The following is a 24668-nucleotide window of genomic DNA, read 5'->3' as shown; positions in this document are numbered from 1 at the left end:
GTTGAGGATCCGAACATTAGAGGTGCATAAAGCAGTCTTAATGATTTTAAAGGTGGTTAAATGTTTTTATGATTCCAATTTTCGCGAAAGGTTTCCCGTCCAACTTCCCTCTCCTCAAAACCGATCGACGAAGTCTAGTATTAGCAACAAAAGCGCAAAGAACAGAGAGCACGATCGAATTTTGGTATCTAAGGCTCTTCGGAACACTCGCAATAAATGTGAATAAAACGGATAAAGTGCGAATAAATCCATGGGAGAATCAGATGCATAGCCTCGTAAATAGTGATGTATAGATTTAATTTGCCGAGTACCCTTCTGCCTTGCACGAACATATATATATACAGGCTCGGTATATTCTGTTTGGCCCGGCGTTCAAACATATAATATTATTGTCGCATTTTGCAATATATAGCGTGCATTAAAGACAAGACAACAAATTTTTAGTGTCGCTTTATTCAATTGAAAATAAATACTATTAGGAGGATTTTATGGTGTAGTGAGCTCGTATAGATAGTGCGGCTAGTGAGTGACTCTGTTGTAATGTGTTTTATTTATATCAGGAATCGTCAGCTCCAGGTCAGAAATAGAGAGGTGTTTCGGATGAGAAATAGAAACGCGAAATGCCTTCTTTACTATTCTAAGTAGCAATGGGATAAGAAGACACTTAAAAACGAAGATACGCGCGCGCGGTATACCACAAGTTTTTCAAAATTTTTTTGCTAACTCGTTACTTTTTAACTTTAACCAATTAATATCTATTTTTCGATAAAATCTTCAAATATAAATTATTTTGACGCCTCTTTAACGGTTTACGAAATCAACACTTGCTAATATTTTGACACGGAAAAGTGAGCTTTTCAGATTTTCCGCCGCTTCTCCAGGCCACGAAATTAAAAATAGTTTCACCAGCCTGGATTTAGTTTATGAGTATCTATTTTGACATTTTTAAATGACTGTATCTGGATCACCTCGTCCTCGGTTTTTGGCTTATTATTATATATCTATGTGTGATAAATATATATACGCTTATTTCTGGACGATGTAACCGCGACGTCGACGAAATATTCAATTTGTGGCATTTTTTGAACATAGCCGGCGCGTCCGCATTCATTACCTACGTCTCTATCTCATCAGCCAAGGAGCCCTAATTTTGGAAATTGGAATTCTTAATGGATAATATTTTCATAAATATCTTCTTGGCAAATTTATAACGTGACGGTTACGATTGATTATTCGGAAAGTGTTCCAAAAGTGTTCGCAATTAATTTCAGCGGAAACGACGGAAACGTGAAATTATAATTTACCTAATTGGAACTCCGTTAATAGCTTGAGTGCTGGTGTGTTGCATCTTTGTCAATTTTTCCCACGGAAAGAAAAATATTCACACGACTTGAAATGCAATTGAACAAAAAAAATTAAAAAAAAAGTTTTCCCGAAGATTTATTTTAAAAATAGCTCCAATTGACATTCTATTTGCGAATACGCTCAATTAAAGATTTTAGATTCTGGTGTTTAGTTTTATGTTACTATCCGAACCCGACGACTATCTTACGCTTTTTCTTGTTTGTTTACTCATCCTTTTATCTTTCATTTTAATTTTATTGTTTTCTCACGGATGACACCTAAATTTAGTTCAGATCAAACGTGCGTATTCGCTAAAATAGAATACAATTAACAAGTGTCTTTTTGAAAAATAGTGCACCATTGAAATTGTACTGAAAAATTCATAGTGCATTGTGTGCGTTATATGTGTTGGAACCGCGTCTTCCCTCCAAACAGAAGGACCGGGTGCCTTGCAAGGATCGCCTTACCTGTGAGCAAGGACACCTTCCCGATATTCAGAAACTGAAAATTGAAAGGATTACGAACTAGTGCAATCGACGTTTCTACTCACTCAAGCTGGAATCCCGCGCGAAGGGTAACTTCGAGATACCGACCCCCACAAATACAGAATGGATAGTGGAAGCACACCAACACATCAACAGCAATTCTGTCTGAGATGGCACAATCATCAGGTACGGGCTTCCTCCTTACTATTGTCCGTTGAATCCCCTATTGTTTTACTATTTATAAATAAATTAATTTCGAACAGAACAGGACTGAATACACTATCGCTCAGAACCCACGATGCGCTTGGTGCGAGTGGGTCCACTGTTGGCATTACACCTTCTCTATTGTGCATACATTTGCATGCTGGGAGACTGCATTACGATTTACGATAATGTCACAGGTAGTTTTTTGGGGAATTTTTCCCCGTCTGCTGCAGCAAATGGAATTTTGGCAAACAATTAAATCATTTATTTTATTTACCGACGGCTTTGGCCACTCCGATTTTCATTCTGGTGATCTCTTTTCAAGTCGAGGACGAAAACAAGAAAGTTGGTCGTATCGAATGCATTTTCGTTTGAGATCGTTGCCGTCGAAATTATTTTGATCTGTGCAATAAACCCTGGCTGGAATCGACCAGTTTTTATTTTTGTAATTTATTTGAATGCTCGCCAATTATATTTGAATAATATATATCTCGCACTCATTTCCTAAATAATATTTTTGGAGACACGTTCAGATGAAGATGAGTCAGGGCGGATTAGTTTGAAATCAGAAAAAAAAAATACTTCTGAGACTAAAATGAATAAAATGACAATCGAATTTAATACTACTACTTATTTACTACTAATATATTTAAATTATGAAAAATTGTCAGTTACAACCACAAATCAGGATAGTCTTTTGATCCGATTACATATTGTACTAGGTTGTTCAATAAGTTTTGCGGTTCGATGAGAAAGGGCGTTACTACTAGTCCAATTTTTTTTGTTATGTTGGTACACTCTTCATATGAACGTATGTGAAGTTTCATTTCAATCTGTCAATTCATTCTTTGTTTACAAGCCATTCAGTATCGACGTGTCACAGTATTTTTCACAATGGAAAAATAAAATATCGTGCAGTGATTGAATTTTTATTTTTGGAAGGTTTAAAAGCAAAGGAAATTTTTGGACATATGTTGAAAGTGTTTAAGGGACTCTTTGCCTTCAATTGGTACAGTATAAAGATCATCATCATCACCGGGGCACATGGGGCAAAGAAATGAGTTCGTATTCAGGAATCGGCCAAGAAATTGTTAGCATCATTTTTTGGGATGCGAAGGAAATTTTGTTTGTGGACTACTTGCAAACTGGTAAAACAACAAATTCTGAATATTAATGTAATCTTTTAGACCAGTTGAAGAAAAAAATTCGTGAAAAAAGACCAGGTTTGCAGAAGAAAAAAATTATTTTTCATCTGGACAATGAACCGTGTCAAGGACAAAGGCGAAAATCCATGAATTCAATTTCGAATTGTTGGAGCATCCACTACAGCGACTTTCATCTATTTCCAGTCCTAAAAAATTTATGCGTGAAAAGCGTTTTTCATCAAATGATGAGGTCATAACAGCTGCGGAAGCGTATTTTTCAGCCCTTCTAGATGCTCACTGCAGGGATGGAATTCATAAATTGGAATCTCGTTGGAACAGGTGTATTGATATTCACGGAGACTACACTGAACAATAAACTGCATTTGAAACCATAAAATTGGGCTTTTCTTTACGAACCGCAAAACTTATTGAACAACCTGGTATATCCATTACTCTTAAATTCGGATCAATCGATATTTCTCTAATCATCTGGCATTCCTATCCGATGTGAATATGATTACCGTGAACATGACTTGCGTAACCAAAGATCTCATAGAAAACGAGCTGTTAATCAGTGGTTTTCTACCTCGAAATTAATACCATTCATCAAAACTTTGACAATTTCATAACAATAAGTGGCATACAACTCATTGCCTATGAAAGTTAGATCTTTGGTGAATTCCGGGTGAATTCCTTTACTATTAAAAACTAAAAATTAAAGTAAAAAATTATTTAAGTAAGAAATTATTGTAGCAATTCATTTATGTATCTCATTTTGGATAACTGAAGAAGTCAAAAATCATTTTTATCAAAAACCCAGAACAGGTTTCTTCATTTTTCATGATTTCTGGAATTGTTTTGATAACAAAAGCACAATGGTGCTACTACAAGCAGCACGATCACAGTTAATAGACGGACGGTTCACAGCCAAACTAGTGTTTTCTTTAGGATTTCATTTAACATTGGTAGCATTAACAACATATACGGACATATTTGAGAATCCCAGGATTTATTCATATGTGAACTAAAACGCTTTGGGAGATATAAGTTTCCAGTGAGAAAATAGTGAAAGCTGAACAACTCTTCTTCTGAGTAGAAAACAAGCGTTTGATGAAGTATTCCTCGGGCAAAGGAGTGATATCGTTACTCTAATCGTCCTGTCATAAGATGCACAACTAAGTCAGTATTGAGAAAAAAGACTATAATACATTCCAAGACATATTAATTTTGTAGCCCTTAGGTAGAACATGGTGCACCAACCGCCCTTATGAAACATCGATACCTGCTGCTATTAATTTCCTTCAACTTTTGCTAGAATGTCACGAAGAGCTTTCACTACTCTTCAATTGCGCCAGGTAGCAGTGAGGCAGTAGCAATGTGCTCTCAGCACTTAGCACTTGAGATTAGAACTCCATGAATTGCGCATTGTCATCACTTCGCTAGCTAAGATTTGACTTAATATCCGATCGATATAGAAATGGAGCCAAATACTGCCCAAGAGATCGGTGCTTTACCACAACCTGTGAATTGCTGGGCTTCGCTTAGTCAACCTTATCACCGAAAAAAGTAGTGTACCTATAACGGCGATAATAAACTAACTACTGTTTATTGCTTGATGTTGAAATCAACTGCTTACATTCGTCCACCCACTCATCAAATAGTGCGACAACCTGAGTTCACCCCGAACCTCCAGGATACATCTCCTTGACTTTTCTCCTCCCATTCATATCCGCTAGGTTACGGATTCACTCAAACAATGGCTGTTATCGTTGGCCGAATACCTCCATCGTGAATTCTCTACTAATCTGATGTCTATCATTACACACTTTGCATAAAAGTCGTCAGACTTGCGTATCTATGGTCTGTCTTATCGAATTTTCACATCTGTTCGTTAAGATCTTCTTTCCACATTTATACACCAGCCCAAGTCAAATGATAATTTCATATAGGCGAAATTTCCTTTCGACTTCATAATTGAAAGGAGCAATATGTGTGTCTTACTTAAAATCAGAAAATAGCTGAAAATGTTTGTCTATGGTAGAAGCAACGCTTCAGACATCACTCACATCTTCATCCAAAAGCGATTACAGATGTTTTTGCTCTATTTTTATTGAATCATAATTTAACCCGCTTCACTCAACTTCCGCCATTTTATTACAAGCCCAACCCCAAAGTTTTCTAACTAATCCCATATCTTTCATTTGTTGGTCATCCCGTTCCTTCGCTTCTTTCTCTAGAATTCCCCAAGGCTCCCCAAGGCGCCTATGATAGCATAGCCAGGGTAAAACTGTACACGGCCATGAGAGAATTCGGTATCCCGACGAAATTAATAAGACTGACTAGGCTGACAATGACCAATGTGCGAGGCCAGATCAAAGCAGCAGGATCACTCTCAAGACCATTCGACATCAACAACGGTCTACGACAAGGGGATGCGCTATCATGCGTCCTCTTTAACCTGGCACTCGAGAAAATGATCCGTGATGCTGAGGTGAATGCAAGAGGTACGATCCTCTTCAAGTCCACCCAACTACTGGCCTATGCTGACGATATCGACATCATGGGAAGAACCACCCGAGATGTACAAACTGCCTTCATCCAGATCGAGTAGGCGGCCCGAGATCTTGGGCTGCACATCAATGAAGGCAAGACAAAATATATGGTGGCAACGTCAGCACCGAAGACGAATCAACCAACAACATCAAACCGCACTGGTCAAACACGAAGAAGAATAAGGATAGGAGAATACAACTTTGAGACCGTTGACAATTTCTCCTATCTGGGGTAGAAAATCACAACCGATAACAACTACGACGATGAAATCCGCGCACGGTTGTTGTCAGCCAACAGAGCCTATTTCAGCTTACAAAGACTGTTCCGCTCGAAACGTCTCACCATAGGGTCAAAGCTCTTACTGTACAAGACTATCATCTTGCCAGTCCTCATGTATTCCTCGGAAACTTGGGTTCTTAGCAAGAAAAATTGCGAACTCTTGGCCGCGTTCGAGAGATGAATCCTCCGAAGAATTTTTGGCCCCCTACATGAGGATGAACGAGTCCGTAGCCTACACAATGACGAAATCTATGAGCGATACCATGACCGTCAGGTTGTGGATAAAATCCGGCTCAATAGGTTACGGTGGGCGGGTCGCTTAATCCGTATGGATGAAGATGATCCCACCCGGAAAGTCTATAAGGGCAATATCTATGGTAGGAAAAGAAGACGAGGCAGACCCTGCCTAAGATGGAGCGATGGCGTGGACCAGGACGCCAGACAGTTTTTAGGGATATCGAATTGGTGGACCTCGGCGCAAAACCGGGATGTCTGGAGTTCTTTATTAAGGCAGGCCTAGACCGGATACCGGTTGTTGCGCCGTTGATGATGATGATGATGATGAATATTCCTAATTCTTATTAATAACCTCCCACCTTTCCCCACCTGCCCGTACTTGCCACCTTAAACTGTTCCACCTGTCTCGTTGGTGGGTGGGTGAGTAACAGATTCCTCCTTCAGTTGCGGAACGGATTACTATAAAATCTTTGACAAGAGAAGAAGCGAAATTCTCTTAGGAACTCAATTCGGCGGTAGAATTTCTTCTTCTTTTTCTTCAGCCTTTGTCCCGTTCACAAACGGGGTCGGATCGTCGTGATAGGTTTCACCATTTCTCTCTATCAAATGCCTGATCTGCATACAATGTCGCGGCTTTTAAATCCCCATCTAGCGAATCAAGCCACCGACGTTTCGGCCGGCCGCTTGGTCGTTTATCAACGACTTCGATGTTCAATATAATCTTGGTAAGTGAATTCTCGTTAACGCGAATTACGTGACCATAGTGTTGTCGTAAAGCATACCAGATGAGCTCGTGTGGCACACGGTCAAACGCAATGCTTTTCATGGTGTTTCTCCACGAGAAACCGCGCAGCGTGAACTGCGTCAGTCGTTCCGCAGTTTTTGAAAAATCCGGCTTGATTCACGATTATTTCAACTATTTTGCGAATACGGTTGTTAAGAATGCGTTCAAAAACCTTCATGGGATGGGAAAGTAACCTGACCGGACGGTAATTTGAACATTCATATTGGAACAGTGGTATTTTTTTGCCAGTCAGATGATGTCCTTCCTTCCTGAATAACCCGATTCAAGAATTCACTGAGCCACAGTGTTGGGTAACAGCTCTTCGCTTTTCTGAGCTCAGATACGATGTCATCAGGTCCTGTTACTTTCCTCGATTTCATTCGTTTTATTGCCCCCTCGACTTCAGTTGCGCTGACAGGTCGAAATTCTGCAAATGTCGCACTAACGCAACAGAAGTGTTCAATATCCTGTGTATGTTCGTTACAACTTTTGGCAAGTCGATACTGATCTCTCTCGCCATCCCGTGTGTCCAGTTCATCATAAAGATTTTTATAATGGTCCGCTTGGATAACAGCGACTGCTTTCTTTGCTTCCCGGTTGACATTCCTATAAATTTGCCAATTGGCCAGTGTTTTATCGTCGAGAAATTTGTGGTAGTGACGTTTCTTTTCACGGAGCTTCATTTCAACGTCGTCATTCCAAAGCCAAGTATCTCGGTTGATGTACCGCTTACCCGGCTTGGTCACCCCGAGGGTTGCAGAGGTCGCTTTGTGGATCGTGTCTTTCATTTGGATCCACGATTCTTCCACACATTCTTCGATGACATCTGAAAACTTCATTCTATTAATAGTAAATGGACATTTCGAGCACCAGTTGTGCCCTTCTTCATTAAACTGCGACTTATATTGGGTCCGCCTCTTAATTGCTAGGTGTTATTTTAATTAATTAAACAAGGGAACTGCAGAAAGGGAGTTGGGTGAGACTTGAAGGTTATCTTTATCATGTATGTTAGGTATCAGCCAGGACTCATTTGTAAAATCTCTGAGCAGACTCGATTTAATATTGCCCATGGTTTAATCCCCCCCCCCCCCTCCTGTTCACGTAACGTTGACAGACTCCCTTATGCATCTAGTTTCCTCCTATTCCCGCAGTTGCTAAATACGTACACGTTCAAAATAAAAAATAAAAACAGACTAGTTAATTTTTTCCCTAAAACGGGATATGTTTCTATATTGGTAGCTACGTATTACTGGCACCATATATATACCACTGGGCACATGTTTCAATTTTCGATCTTTAGGGGACCCTAGGCTGGTTTTTATTTAGTGTATCCTACTTGATGGCACCATTTCAATGGCCGATGATTTGAAGCTTTTGTCCACTCTGGCATTGGAGATACAGTCCTCCTTATAAATCTTTCTGAACGGGGAGCACTGAGAACAATCTGTGGATTATGCATGGAAGATTACCATTTTGTGTGGGTGTGAATTGCTTAAACTTTCCGGATTAGCTCGTTATCTGTGCGTGGGTTTCAATAAATGTCAAAGAAAATCCCTTTTTCTCCTCTAATAATGTTATTGTAAGTCGTTAATTCCGATGCACCTTATTCAGAACCTTCACCATCTTCTCGGCTTTATCTTTATGGACAATGATAAAAATGGCATATGAAGAATGCCTTTGGAATGTAAATCATTCTCAATCCTAATCATAAGGAAGTAACTCAAGAAGGGTGCCATGAGGTTCCCCACCTCTGATTCGTTTGCAAAATTTTTCTCCAAATGTCAGGTGGCTCTCTATCATGCATATCCCACCAAATTTGATCATCAAACCGTATATACAAATAAATAATGTACCCCGTATCAGGAATAAATCAATTGTATTTTATTTCATTTATCTTCTATTAGAAAGCGTGGATAGAAGCGAAAAAATTGAAATTTATGTATGCGAGACTGTTTGGCCGACTGCGTGTGAGACTTTTGTCATACACACATGAAACCACTCCTGAAATAAAACACCCGCGACCCATGATTTTTTATTGGCCCGCCGAAAAACGGGCAATCCATTTTTGCTTTTCCTTTTTTCCTTTCAAAGCTCGCAGATTAAATCTATATATCATTAGCTTTACCTGAAATCACCTGAGGCATTTATAGACAACAGAAGTGAAACCCGATTCTATGCTGCTTTGAATCCAGGAGCTGTCTTTTCATTTTTGGAAAGGAAAGTCCTACCCGGCATTTTCAACTCGTCCGCGTTGAATACCTGCTGAAGTAGAGATCCTCCTTCTCACCATACTGGCGAAAGGCGTGTGCAACATTTCTTCAATGGAATATAGTGATGTGGGGTATCAAATGAAAGGGTTTAATTGGTACTTTTCGAAACTGGTCCCATATTTAATATTAGATGAAACGTAGAGAAGTGAGGGTCCAAAATTTGACAACCAAAGTTGTCTCGTTCTCAGAATCTATCCAACCGAAAAATCTGACAAATAAATCACAGTGGTCTACCTTAACGAAATCTAAGCCTCAAAATACATTCCGTTTTGATATCAAATATAGTTAATATTAGCAAATTATCATATTTTAGAAATTTAAGAGGGAACTTCCCTTAAGTTCTTGCTAGAAATACAAAATTGGCACTGGTATAAGGGGTATCATAGGGCAAGTTTGAAGGAAATCGAACTATTGGAAATAATAAAAACTGGCTTTTCCAATTCGCTAGTGACAATTTATTGGTCTTGTCTTGTTCCCTTCATAAGTCTATAAAGTCTAAAAAGATGATAGAGATGTGCTTTATTGGGATTTTTTCGAAATTTTTTGATTATATAGGTTCTGAGAACTAAACCTGCTTCACTTTATAATGTGTAGATTTTGGAATCTAACATCCTTATCTTTTAGCTGATATGAAAGGCAAGTTTTAAAAAGTACTGATTGAACCCTTTGCGATGGTGTAGTAATCTAACCACTAAGCCACCCGCTTCCCCCTACTCTCCGCTCTAAAACTAAAGACAAAATTACATGTAAAGAGATCGCATGTTCATAGAGTCAACCTTATAAAATTCACAAAGTAGTATCTATGCCCATAATATTGACGAAGCCTTGAAAAAAATTTCTAATATCGATGAAAAATCACTTGACTAAAACCATTTATCATTGCGTAGATTTATTTCCAAAGAAGATGCTACATCATCAGACCTCCAAAAACGGGCTGTCACTTCTTTTGGATGAACATTCTCCTGATGATTTCAAATTCCAGCCTCCACTATATAGTTCACCTTCCGGAATTTGCAAGAGACTTGAGATGCTTTTTGGAAAACAGTTTGTTTGTAAACATAATGAAAAGGCTCGTAAAACTTCGGTATTATTCAATGATCGATTGAGAACTAAATTTGATCCAGTAGCCAAGCAATACTATCAGAAAAATAAGGTTTCATTATTAGTCAATAATGTGCTTAGGCACAAAGCAACTTTCGACCAAAGAAATGAACATATAAAAGTGGTCTTCATTTCATCAAATATTACTTCCTTCCTACTAGGCATAGGCCTTAAAACATATCGCAAACTTCCACTCAGTAATGAAAAGCTATAAGAATTTCATTATCCTGCAGGCTGTTGAAAATATTGAAGCTCCTTGAAAAGGAATGACTCCGGTTTCATGAATTAATATATTCAGTGTCATTAATACCTGAAGCCTGTCTTGGTCACACTGTCCCGCAGGGCAGAGTTGAGGCAGCATCTCATGAGTTTGCCTCTGCTTTGACAAAAAAGCCGTCAACATTTTTTTTTTTAATTTGGTATTTGCAAGGAGGAGCAAGTCGCTACTTAAAATAAGCTCGATTAGCATTAATCCTCCCCCTCAAAAAAATGGAGTAACTGCATAGTCAAAAAGTGACATTGATAATGACAGCATTCAAAAAAAGGTAATGAATATCTTCACATTGTAGAAACCATAGGTATCGTCAAAATAGATGATGAGAATATATTTCAAGTAATCAAGTCTCGCAAAGGACCTCCTTCTAATGAACAACTATTAACTGGCTGTGGCAGAATTAACGCGGTCAATTATAAACGTGATCGTTATGGCTTTCTCCGAAAAAAAATTTATTTTCATTCAAAAGTTCTGGAGCATTTCGAGAATGATCTAAACCTTAAAAAAGAACAATTCGGAAAACCGGAAGTAATTTATGTCAAAATTTCGGAAACTACTTATCGGAATCTTTCATTTGATACCCCACATGATTATATAGACCACCCCTTGCATGTATGGGGAGCCCCCTTTAAAATGCAAGTAAATCTATGTTACTCACTTTATGCGTGATATTCCACAGTTCCTATATGTCCACCAAATTTCGTTTGAATCGGTTTAGCCGTTCTAGAGGAAAATGTGACAGTGAATCGATTTTATAAGGTTTTGTTTTACACCAAACCTTCAAAATTATATCGTTATCAGTTATTCAGAATTCTATAAAGCTAGAGACTTGAAAATAGGTCAATCAAGTTTAACCCAACTTTCAACTTTTCCTCAAATGCAAACATCAGAACATTGCGATTTGTTAGCAAGTGACGATGATTGGGTTGTTAATATTATATTTACATATTTTTATCTTATAAAAAAATCCTCCTAACTGAGTTTGGTAAAAAAAAATTATGTTTTTGGTTGGTGTTGGTGATTTGGTGATCAATGTCGTCATTCATTATATAGTTACGTTTTCTAAATGATTAAAAAGGATTTTGGTGATTTTCATCATGTTTGATTTTGCAGAAGATAGAAATGTCATTAAATTTTGTTTATGGATTGAAATTTCTGCTGCGGAAACTGTCAAAATTTGGCAGAATGCTTTTCGTAAATCGACCATGTCGCAAAAAAATGTTTGCAAATGATATGACTTAGAAATATCCAGACGACCATCGACCACAAAAAAAAATAAAGAAATGAGTACTCAAAAATGGTCGCTTAATAGATAGAGACCAGTTGAAACGATGATGAAGGATTATTTGGGCCTCGGAAAAGCCAAAAAAAATTTATCTGACTATCAGGACATCTACAAATGAATTATTACATGAGATAAGACTTAGATCTATGCGTATGATCCAGAAACAGCCAAAGGCGAGGCAAGAGCTAAACAATTTCCTGAATGAATTCTTCGTGAGTTTTTCGCCAAAAAAAAATCGGTCATACTGCTTCGTAACCACCTAATTCACCTGACTTAGTTCCGTGTGACTTCTGACTATTTCCCAAGGCCAAAAGACCGCTCCGGACCTCTTTGAATCTGCTGATGAAATTCAACGCGAATCGTTGAGCGGTATGAAGGTTATACCAGGCTTCGAAAAATTTTAAAAAAATTCGTATAAGTGCATTATATCGGAGGACGATTACTTTGAGGGAGATGAAATGATTTGGATGATTAAATAAAGATGTTTCATTTTATAAAAAAATCAACTTACTTTTTGAAGACAGTAGTACATGTAATATCAATTGGGCTGCTCCATAAACAAATACGACAATTAACAAAAAACTCTGCTACCCGTCCGCCTATACATATTAGGTATACTTCGACCTACATGATTTTCGACTAAAAAAATATTTGCATTGAATCAACTAACTTACAAATTCATCGTTGATCCTTTTTCTACTTTCAACACTAAAAAACGGACTATCTGAACTTGGAATCTCCCCCCACACAAACCAACTGAACTTACCTTAGATAGTAGCATGGTTCCTAGAAAGGTAAACAGACCTTGACAAGAGTTCAGAGTTTGCGATGACGAGTCCTAGCGCAGGCTATTGAAACTGAAAGGATTATGTGCCGATTTTAATTTCCCTGTTTCTTAGTCACCCTTCTCTGACGAGACCGAAAACACTTCCATAATTTCCAACAAAATTGTTAGCACAGGCAAAGTTTTCTATTAAAAAATGTCCAAAACCAACTAAACCTTTCAAAATAATTACCGGTGTTGTTTTGATTAGTTACTTTATTTATTACAATTAAACAACAAACGACGATTATTGTAAAATAAAAATCTCTTTATATATATTTATATTTACCCTTCAGCAGTACTACAAGATTGAAAGGGTATTACTAATGAAGGACATACATATGTTATGTTTGAAACATATGTATGCGCGGACATACTTTCTTCTACAAAAATCTTCCTCTGTGATAATGACCACATTATACAAATGAACAGCCTGTGATCAATCGTATGCCACCAATAATTTCGAGCTCCAAATGACTTAATTAGCAATCCTCAAATAGTCATACCACAATACTGTATTACTTGGGAGAATTCTTCACTTCTCATTTCAGAAAACCATTTACACCTTAGCTAAGAATTGAGGAGGCTGGACAATGTTAATAAAGTGCTAATATTCCAAGCAAACCATAAACTATACAAAACCGATAAAAACCAAATAAAAACAGGACCACCACGAACCATAACTAACCTACCCCCCGAATAAAAAGCCACTAACAATTGATAATAAGTATGTACTCATTATATCGTACATACTTTCAACGTCTCTACTAAATCGCTTTCCGGTTGTATAAACACATTTATTCCATTTTAAAATCACTTCAATGAGGACTACATACTGAGTACTACAAGCAGTTCTTCATTCACGTGAAATCGCAGGCATTGCGACTTCATGGTTTGTTTATTTTCCAAGCAGAAAATTGCTTTGCAAATTTGTATTTCGATGAGCATTTATTGAGGAGAAAGCTGTGTTGATTAACATGTTGTTTGCTTTCTTTTCAGAACATTCCGAAATTTATTTATAGAACGATATTTGATAGTTTTATGTTAGATATCTATGCAAACATAAATTCATCGGTTGACATATGAATCGGTAATTAGTGCAGTCGCTAAATCGGTTTCCTAATATAAGGGTTTTGAAAAGTAAAGAACTATCGCGTGGCTCTCCAGTACGACTGTCATTCTCTAAAATCCTGATTTCTTTTTACTTGAGCCTAAAGTCTGAGAATAATTCAGTTTGACCTTCGGCTGATTGAGCAAAAAAGGCTTTTTCTCGTATCTAAATTTACGCCTCCGATGCAACTTCCTTATATGTACATAGGAGTTAGACATGCATACCACCTTTACATGGACCAAAAAAGGCGCTCTGATCCCACCACTGATAGCGCCTGCATTAAAAACTAAATGTCTAAAAGTTTTAGACATACTATACATATAATAGTTTACAACAGGTTAATGGGTGTCACATATTACCATTGCGACATAAAGAAACGCATGGAGGTCCTTTTGCTACTACGAAAGTTTTAAGAAAGCGGAATACAAAGCTAAATTGAGAGACATTATGACCCTTTATTCATACAAAAATTTAGGAAAGAACAAACTATATATTTATAATGAATTTTGTTTATCGAGCAATCTTTGCTTGAGGCTTTCCATTTTTGAAAGATATTATTTAGAAAGTTTTCTTTCACACAATGCTGTTGAAAGCTGCGTGATTAAAATTATCAGTTTTCAATCTTTAAGACTCGGCCCTTCCCGCATTTCCTGTGAGTCGGAGCTTAAAAATACACTCAAAGTTTTCTGTGCTTGTCATAAAAAGCGACTAAAAGGGGTGTTGGGGGGTTTGTGGGCTAGCAACCTGCGAATTCTCAAACTTTACTGAAACCGAAAGGTCGACAATGCCTCGGATAGGGACTGACCCCAAAGCCGAAGAACTTTGGCAATCGAAAACGGATTATGATTGGTTTCTAGAATGTGCGCAGTTTGTCGACAACGGTATTGAGGTTCCTTAGAATATTCGCTTTCTCCAACTAGAGTTGGGCTGCGAAGTAAGGTAGTGGGTCTCTGGAGAGTACTCCTCTCCCTCTTGCGGCAATATGCTTTGTACTCTCGAAAGCCAATTAATAACAGATGTGGATCTGGTATCGGGTTTTTTGATCTTCTGATGGACTTTTGACAGCAAAATTCCGGTTAAGGTTAAGGAGCATCACAACTGTACAGTGCAACAGAGATTTCCAATATAATGGAGGAGTATGATTTCCAACCGCAATTCCGAAAGAGCTTCCTAAATGTGACATTGTGGTCGAAATGGGTAACCTCAATGCCAAACTGAGTTCTGACAACATTTTGTTCGGACATGTAATGGGAAAATACGGTCTTGGCGGCAGTAACGATAATGGTGGAAGGTTTGTGGATTTTTGCAACTTCCACCGCCTCGTCATTGGTGGCACATTGTTTGAACACAAAGCCTACTATAAGATCAGTTGGGTTTCCACTGATTGCCACCACAATACGAGCAATCATACGATTACGATCAGCAGTAGATTTAGGAGTTGTCTCCCGGATGTACAAACAAAAGAAGCGCTGACAGGCGGGATCACTATCTGATTGTCTCTTACGTGTTGCGTCTACCACTTCTCACAGAGTTGGAGAACTGCGACCCCTCAAGCTCAACAATGACCGCGTGTATGATCCTGTTGTCGCTCGACAGTGGGAGAACTACCTTGCTGATCGAAGGGAAGGTACACTGAGTAACCCAGCTGGACACATTGGACTGCCAGCAAAAATGCTCATTTCTCGTAATAAGATTTGACTGACTGCGGAATCGTATATGGCGATCGATAAACGAAAGAGATTAACGGCTCTATTGACCGCGATACGAATGATGGCAGGTGTGTGAACTCCAACTCCGATACCGTGCGAAATCCCTAAAAGTTCAATGTAGCATACGCCACAACAAAAGGAAATTTGTTATCGTGCTGGTCAGAAAACCGGGAGATGCCGCAGAACACAATGATTTCAGAACAGTATACCACGTCATGAAAGAACTTGCATGTGATCGCATCGGAAAACCGTTAACGGTTGACTCCTCATCCACGATGGCGAGCAGCTGAAGATATGGGACCAACACTCCACCACGATTCTTAATCGTATCGCATTCGGCGAAGTTCTACTTTTAGTGAATGAAATAGCTAATCTCTGCCGTGAATGCATTCAAACGAAGTAAAGCCACTTGACTTAGTGGCCTCCTCACAGAGTTATTTATTACTATTCCTGAAGTTTCTGCAGGTCTGTTACTTGCACTCGTACGGAAATCTTGGGATGACATCTATTTACTCCCACTCCGGGTCATGAACCTGGCCGAAATGAGTCTGGATTTGGAGAAAGAGGCAAGTATAGTTGGACTGAAGCTAAACACTGACAATGTCAATCTGACGGGTCATCGTACTCTCTCTGTTTACAAAAATGGGCACAGAGCAGCTGAGGCGTCGATCAGTTTGTATATCTAGAAAACGTGATTTCTTTCGGCAGTGGCACCGAACTGAATGATTCGCGACGCATTAGCAACACTGTCACTGTATCACTTGAGTACGCTGGCCTGATACTATTTCAAACGAAGCACTTAGTCGGGACGTAGGCCTGCCATCCGAGGTCGATGTGATCAGAAGGCGGAAGTGGCAGTGGGTAATTTGGATGTGAATTATCCATTAAGGAAAAGCGATAATTACATTCCCCGCTACACCATGCAATGGAACCTACTCTCCTAAGATGGTCGACGAGTGTGTCGCTCCAAAAGCATTTGAAGCGGAACAGTAGGGGAGGAGTGCGGACATCTTAGGAAGTCTTGGGGAGCTGAAGCGCATTTCATTAAAACAGGAATGAAGGTGTGTTAATGTGATTGATGCACTATACCCACCAAGGGATGAATGACATCCATATTTACTACGCACAGAGACTGATCTTTATTTTGGTATACGACTCTTAGAAAAGTTAAGTTACTCCAAGGAACGAAAAATAATTCTTCAGCTAGAACGAAAAATGAGTTGGAGGGGCGTATGCATACTATGTATTTGCAGTCACAAAACTCAAGCAAAAAAATATCACTTGCTACTTTTTGAGGTTTGTAAGGAAGCCATATACACATTTATTTTCCTTGGACTTATGCATATATAAAGCAGCGTGCCGTTCGCATCCTTTGGTCATTTTTGCATGCCACACACCATGGTTAGATTGGACAAAACAGCCAGCTGTCTTTGTCTCGATTATGACCGGTTGTTTTCGATAATGATTTACGATGTGAAACTGTTACCCTTGTCATCATTTGATGAGAGGCGATGTTAATTTTCTGAACACCTTCTCCAGTATAGAAAAGAGATGATTACTTAGAAGTAGCCCAGCTCAAAACCTTATTCGTACTAAACAGTCCATGCCCGGGAACTGTTGGCTGATGATTTCCAAGCAATAAATAATGAACAATACTTTCCTCATGTATAAAACTTTTCGCGTAGGTGGAAACAGGATTTTCGTATTAGGTTCCAATTGACCGACGCTTTTCTCACGTCCAGAGTCACCACCATGCGTTTTCGGCCAGTAGCCAAATTCATGGCGTTAGCGGTTAATCTTAATTAACGGAACCGATACTGCCGAGCTGAAGGGCCTCCTTAGCTCTCCAAACCCGGGAGCAATCTGTTGTAGTGTCTAGAAGAGTTATGGAAGGATCGCTCACGTCAAGCTTTGCCAGTCTCAGGCAGCAGAGCTAGCTTCTACTGCTTCCATGCTGCAGGAATTATCCCGTCAGGCATGTTCGATGAGTTGCTCGAAACGTCCGTTCTAGATTTCACGGCGAGCTCAATGGCACTATTCGGTATTCTCCAACAACTCGTTTATGATTACTGTACGAATTGCTGTCACATTCAGAGATCGTCTGCTGACATTTTGTCAGCATCCCTCCCTTTCTGAGGGCTCCTGGTTGATTTTCAAGAAGAGGGTGGGGCACATGATCTGCAGTGATGAAGCATCCAATCAAAATTCGATAGGCGCTTTCCTAAGGGTTTACATCCCCTCAGAGGCTCCTTTCAAGATTCCATCTTATAATATTAGTAAATATAAAATTTTTGGTAGTCTCATTGAAGGCAGGTCAGTTCATAATTGCACCAGTAGTTGAGCACTCCTACTGGAGGATGCGCGTCTCCTAGACATAGACGCGCCATATATTTCGAGGATGCATTGCGTCACTTACAAAGCTCTTTCACTTCAATGAAAGTTTCTTTATCCAAAACTACACACGCTTATTTTCCCGCACACCAAATCTCAGTCCTGCGACCATATTGCCACTTCATCGGTCGAATCTGTGACCCATATACTACTGTATCGGTTATCCAGGTTTTAATTTCTTTTTTTTAAAAAAAGAAGTACTGTTTCTAAATAGTCTTCGCCGTAGAGTTTTCTTTTAGTGGGTGTCTTCAGTAAAATCGTGCAGTAGATTTTATTGGTAGATACTGTCTTGTTCCCGAAATCCAGCGTCTTCAGCGACGGCGAAGAATAGCTCGATCTGGGAGTTATGAAACAAGGATCGAATCCCTGGAACGGTTTCAACGAATGGGATGCTGTTTGGATTCGGATTTACATTGATGTATCGGCTTAACAGTAGATAGGCAGAGCGGAATATATGGTAAATTATCGGTACAATTTGCAATTTGATGAAGGTGCCGTGTCTATCGAGTCCACGATTTGCTAGCTTCGCGGAGTTAATTCTCGCAGAAGGATTTGATAGTACAAGGGTCATTAAGATCAAAAAGATAGAAGCCGATGAACTTGGAATTAGCCTACTGTATCTCCATACTGCAGTGTTGGGCCTCCACTCTGAATTGGTGTTGAGTGCAGCAATGGATAGTGTCAAATAGTGACTTGCCAACAGCTATGTAAATACGACCCCATAGAAATGGCTATCAATACACGCTCACATACAGCTATGCAATTCGAGAAAGCAAGCGGGGTTTTGAAAAACTTCGAGTGTTTTAGCACGTTTCCTTCAAGATCCGCAACGAAGTGGACCTTCAACCCCATATATAATAAAACCACGATTGTATCCTTGACAGGACCGTAATATTGAAGAAACATAAAAAAAAATGCTCAATCAAATGAGGCCATACTATTCATCATCACAATCAGCAAACTCCTGAAATTAGTTTGGGGTGTAAGATCACAGAGCAGCTAACTATTTGTGCATCATTCAGCCTCAAACTGCTTGTGCACCATTCAGAAAACGGTCCTTAAAAACCATTTCAAAGGCCGAGCTGCCAATTATTTCGAGAACGTCGTCGTCATTGAGACTCTATAAATAATTCCGCGCCTTGGCCTTCAGGATGTCCTTCCTCCAGCCATCTCGATCCATCGATCACATCCTCCACTTTCGATATCCAAGCAGCAACGTGCTCTCTTCTTCAACAGAATTTTCGCAGCGCTTACGGAGTTTCCGCACTGGTCTTCGTCCTTATGAACGTTTTGGAGCTTTGTTTTCCTGGGTAGAGGGTCTTAAAATCGGTAGGATTGAATAGAAGGCTTTGTTCGCGAGCTGCATATAGTGTTTTATTTCGTCTACTTCTTTTCCATCTTTCGACAGTTGTACACCTAAGTACATAAGGTGGTCTGAATTTCATCCAACTATCAAAGAATACTGTAGAAAGGTTGCCAAATACTATTCCCTTGTGGTGTTTTTCGATAAAAAGCGTTATCTGTCTAAAGTTTGATCAGTATTGGCAGATCAATGGATAAAATACATAAATGAATTTGTAATCAAAACGATGATTTTGACAGAAATGCAGAAAATTGATATCATTTTTTCCTTTGGCCTTTGTCCCGTTTACAAGCGGGCTCGGCTCGTAGTGATCGGTTTCGCCATTTTGTTTTATCAAACGCCTGATCTGGATGCAATTACGAGCCACCGTTGTTTCGACCGGCCGTTTGGTCGCCTACCATCGGCTTCGATGTTCGATCTTGGCGAGTGAATTCTCGTTAGCGGGAATTACGTGACCATACCATCGAAAGCGACTCTCGCAATTTTCCCACGATCGGTACAACGCCATGTCGATCACGGATGTCTTCATTTCGGCCGTAATCAAGGCGTGTCATGCCACTAATCCAACGCAACATCTTCGTCTCCATTACTGCAAGACGCTGCTCATTGTCTTTTAAAGTCGGCCAACACTCAGAAATTTTAAATTTGAGACGTTTGTTGACACGTCGATTAGAAAGAAAAATACTAGTTGTTGAACCTCACTTCATTCAAGTTGTGATAATGTGTCAAGCAATTTCATAACGCAGTTCTCCATTGACTAGCATTGACCTGATATATTTAGATCTATCAGTTCTAGGCAGGTCACTACCATTGAAAGTGATATCGGATCGGTCGTAAAAATTCAGTTTTATTTAGATTCAATCTGAGACCGTGTTGCATGAGGCGATCATTTCAGTTTTCGGCAAGTTGCTCGAGATCATTTTTGCTATTGAATGTTAGATAAAAATCATCTCCATAAAGCAGTGTATGGACGTTCGATGTCCCATGTGAGAGTGTTCATAACAAGAAGAAAGAGGAGTTGTGAGAGGGCGCTTCCATGATGAACACCGACAGATATACGACACGGTTTCGATACACCCGTCACACTTCGAATTTCACTTTTCGGATCATAGTAGAACAATTGGACCCAGCAAACGAGTTGCTCTGGTACTAGGTGTTGTCGTAGAGCATACTAGATGAGTTCGTATGGCACACGGTTAAACACTTTCACTAAATCCATGCTTCTCACGGTGTTTCTCCATGAGTGGTGTTTAGTTTCGTTTAGTTTGCTGGGGGAGTCGCAGCTCCGAGCACTCAGGCCATTGTTAGGCCTATTGTACTATCCCTGTAAATCGCCTATTCAATAGCTTCCCGCCTATGGCGTTCGCAGGCTTTAGCGAATCTGAGAACATTCTCCAGAGGCAGAGAGTGTGCAGATTCTTTATTGAAGAAAACCTTACCAAGTTGTCTTTGTCTGAGATCTGAGGAGGGTCATTTGCTCCTCCTCCTCACATTAGCTGCGCATAGCCGAAACCACCACCCAAACTTTTCCATATGGTAGTTCAAGGAGCAATGTCCCATTAAAAGCCTTACTAGGGTTTTCATGTCCCACTTCTTAAGGGGCAACAAAAATGTCGCTCTGACGACCCCAGGTTCTTTCATAAGGATTTTCGCCTGTCGGCAAGAGTTCGAATTTCTCCACTCGGTTGCGTGAATCATTGCAATTTCACCCTTCTCTCTGAGTAACTGCGCAGCGCGCATTGCGTCAATATTTCAGCAGTTCTTGACAATCCGGTTTGATTCACGGTTGTTTCAACGACTTCGCGAATACGGTTATCGAAAAGGCGGTTAAAAATCTTCATGGTATGAGGAAGTAACCGGATCGGACGGTTATTTGAACATTCTGCTGGATTACCTTTCTTTTTTTTGCATATTGGAACTGTTGTTGAAATCTGCTTGAAATATTCTCGCCATCTATCTGTCGCGGCTCCACGGTCGGTTAGCAAAGTGCCGTTCTTGTCATTAACGCAACAGAAGTGTTAGATATCCTGTGTGCCGGCTTTGGTAAGTCAATGCAGATCTCTCTAGCCATCTCGAGTGTCCAGTTTATCGTAAAGATTTTTGTAATGATCCGCTCGGATGACAGCGATCGCTTTCTTTGCTTCTCGGTTGGCATTCTTATAAATTTACCAATTGGTGAGCGTTTTATCGTTAAGAAACTTGTGGCAGAGGCGTTTCTTTTAACGGACCTTAATTTCAACATCGTCATTCCAAAGTCAAGTATCTCGGTTGATTTACCGCTTATCTGGCTTGGTGACCCCGAAGGTGGAGGTGGCCGCTTTGCGGATCGTATCTTTATTTTGGTTACATAATTCTTCCATATTCCTAATGGTTGGTAGTCCCGTAAATGAAATCATTTCCTCTTTCTTCTCACGAAATTGCCACCATTTCTGCGCGGCGAGCCAGTGCGTTCCTCACGCTGTATTATCGGTGGCTTGATTCGCAAGATGGCAATCAACGCCAATGTTGAGGGGCAATGGTCTCATAGGAAATAGCTTTGCAATCAATGACGGTGATAAAATGTCGGCGACTTATGAGAATACAGACGATTTGCGTTTTACTATTCCCACTATAAAATGTAAGGAGATGAGACAATCGTTTGATGAACCATATATTCATAAGTACAAGGTCATCTATATCCGCTTGCTCCAAAACCTTTTCCCCTATAGCACCTGTTACCGTCTGTCTTTTCACCCGGTCGCCGGCAATGATGATATAGTTATCAGCAGGCACATTGCAGGTCTTTGCATCGTAAAGTTTCCAGAAGGCATCTTTCTCGGCATCAGGCCGACCTATCTGTGGTGCGCACGCGGTGAGAAAACTAGTTGTGAATTTATGCTTATAAGAAGGAGCTCATCATCATCATCAACGGCACAACAACCGGTATCCGGTCTATACCTGCCTTAATAAGGAACTGCAGACATCCCGGTTTTGCTCCGAGGTCCATCAATTCGATATCTCTAAAAGCTGTCTGGCGCCCTGGCCTACGCCATCGTTCCATCTTAGGCAGGGTCTACCTCGTCTTCTTTTTCTACCCTTATAGACTTTCCGAGTGGGGTCATCCACATCCATACGGATTAAGTGACCCGCCCACCATAACCTATTCAGTCGGATTTTATCCACAACCATGGTATCGCTCATAGATTTCATCATTGTGTAGGCTACGGAATCGTTCATCCTCATGTAAGGGGCCAAACATTTTTCGGAGCTCGTAACCTTTATAATTATGTCACCAATATTGAAATATTATAGGGATATTTGGAATATAATTTATCAACACAAAAAAACTATAATTCAAGCATTTTATCGTGCATTCGCAACGTCTGATCACTAATTTTTCTATAATTTTTTTTTGCAGACCAGTCTTCTAAGCTCATTGCCTTTACTGCTCGACCAATCACATTTAACAGATGTCACCCTCTCAGCCGAAGGAAAAACCCTACGTGCTCATCGTGTTGTTCTTAGTGCGTGTAGTACATTTTTCTCAGAATTATTTCGAACTTTGGACTCATCATTTCATCCAGTCATCGTCATTCCAGGAGCTTCGTTTGGAGCTGTTGTAGCTCTCCTTACATTTATGTACTCGGGTGAAGTAAATGTATTCGAAGAGCAAATACCAACCCTACTAACTTTAGCCGAAACGTTAGGTATTAAAGGATTAGCTGATTTTCATAACAATGTAAGTAGACGTAATTGGCATGTTTCCCTGTTTGAATAAACACAGATTTTTAAATATATTTTCTTTTCAGAATTCGTCCAAATCACCTAAAACTGAACCTGCCGATCAACCTAAAGAAACGGAATCACCGTCTTCAGCATCATCAAAAATGCCTTCACCCTTAGAAAATTTTTTTATGAAATCACTGCAATTTTATCCAAACTTAATGCCTCAACCACTCAATTTCTCACAGTCGGCATTGAACAAAACATCTGAATTCATCGCCAAATATCAACAGCACTGCAACCTTATGCAGCAAGCAGCGAAGGAAAATGACTCCTCATTACTCGATGAGAATAGTAATAAAAGAAGCAACAATTCAACCGAGAGAAAATTCAAAGAGATGAAAAAAATCGATAAAATTGCCGAAAACTTACGAAGCGCTACAACCAATAAACCGTGTATTGACCCAGTAGCGCCTAAATTACCAATGAAAATGCCACATTCACCCCCATCATCGTTGGCCCTCAAGCCACCACCATTTCCACCGTTACCTCATCATTTTATGACTACAGAAGAATCCTCGAAAGGTCCTGAGGGGATACCAACAGGCTCACCGCACCCACCGGCTCCGTCATATTCCCCACCTGAGAACCTATCCACCAGCGAATCTTTACTGGAAAAGACAATATCAGGCACAGCCACAACAAAGACACCAAATGCTAAATTATATGCTACATGTTTTATATGTCATAAGCAACTAAGTAACCAATATAATCTAAGAGTACATCTAGAGACGCATCAGAATGTTAGGTAGGATCCATTGACTGCAATTGAAATTACGAACTGAAAAATGTCCTTTCGGAATCTATTTCAGGTATGCCTGCAATGTTTGTTCGCATGTTTCACGAAGTAAAGACGCCCTACGTAAACATGTTTCATATCGGCACCCGGGGGCTCCCAGCCCTTGCGAATCCGAAACAAGAAGAAAGCGATCAAAGACCCTCGCCGCACCCTTCCACCTAATGAAACCCGAACCGACCGAACTGCAATCTACAGCATCACCACAGACTCCATCGAATCAACCATTTATGTTTCTGCAAAATCAATTTCATCCTCCAAACGGTAGCCCACAGTCGACATCGGCTCCAACTACCCCCGGAACTCCTACTTCCAGTGAAATAACGAATACAAAAAAGGAATCGACAAACTCCGAAATAGCGGATTCTGTGTGATTGTCATGCTGTTATGACTACTCCTCCGAAATCTACACACGTATCTTCATAATGTTTAATCTATACGACCATCATCCCTAGCTGTGATAGTTAAATCCGTCGATTGTTCATAATTTAATCAGAAGCCACATCTCATGAAGGAAATCACTGTATCCACCGTATTGTGCCATATTATCAAGCAACTCCCTTGTTCTCACCTGTTCAGTCAGTTGTAACGATGTAATGAGTTTTAGTCACTAGAATAATAGCTATTTATTATTATTGTTTACTTCTAGTCAAGAGAGTACATAAAAGACAATTTATTACCTGTTTATTGTTGTAAATAGTATTAAGTATTTATTTTGAATCTATCTCTTAGGATTGTTGATTAAACGAACA

General features: G+C 39.7%; 1 protein-coding gene across 10 annotated transcripts; it reads left to right on the top strand.

The window, feature by feature from the left end:
* Positions 1–501: 501 nt before the first annotated feature.
* LOC119650336 (broad-complex core protein isoforms 1/2/3/4/5) lies at positions 502–24668 on the top strand. Of its 10 annotated transcripts, XM_038053000.1 has the most exons (6): positions 631–848; positions 1698–2015; positions 22756–22861; positions 22922–23076; positions 23147–23868; positions 23933–24668. In XM_038053000.1, the coding sequence occupies exons 2-6, from the start codon at positions 1953–1955 to the stop codon at positions 24288–24290; spliced, it is 1404 nt and encodes a 467-aa protein (XP_037908928.1). In that variant the 5' UTR covers positions 631–848; positions 1698–1952; the 3' UTR covers positions 24291–24668. The 10 variants fall into 10 exon arrangements, with proteins under 10 accessions (XP_037908922.1, XP_037908926.1, XP_037908923.1 ...); XM_038052994.1 differs by lacking the exon at positions 631–848 and adding an exon at positions 502–576 and having other exon boundaries at positions 22756–23076; XM_038052998.1 differs by lacking the exon at positions 631–848 and adding an exon at positions 506–522 and having other exon boundaries at positions 22756–23076.

The sequence above is a fragment of the Hermetia illucens genome, chromosome 2 (genome assembly GCF_905115235.1).
Source record: "Hermetia illucens chromosome 2, iHerIll2.2.curated.20191125, whole genome shotgun sequence".
Classification (NCBI taxonomy): Eukaryota; Metazoa; Arthropoda; class Insecta; order Diptera; family Stratiomyidae; genus Hermetia; species Hermetia illucens.
This window is presented reverse-complemented; position numbering and strand designations above follow the sequence as displayed.

Excerpts from the sequence above, each read along its gene's own strand:
- LOC119650336 (XM_038052994.1), top strand. The coding sequence starts at position 1,953 with ATGGATAGTGGAAGCACACCAACACATCAACAGCAATTCTGTCTGAGA. Across the intron at positions 2,016-22,755 it reads TGAGATGGCACAATCATCAG|ACCAGTCTTCTAAGCTCATT; the intron begins GTACGGGCTTCC and ends TTTTTTTTGCAG. Across the intron at positions 23,869-23,932 it reads GAGACGCATCAGAATGTTAG|GTATGCCTGCAATGTTTGTT; the intron begins GTAGGATCCATT and ends AATCTATTTCAG.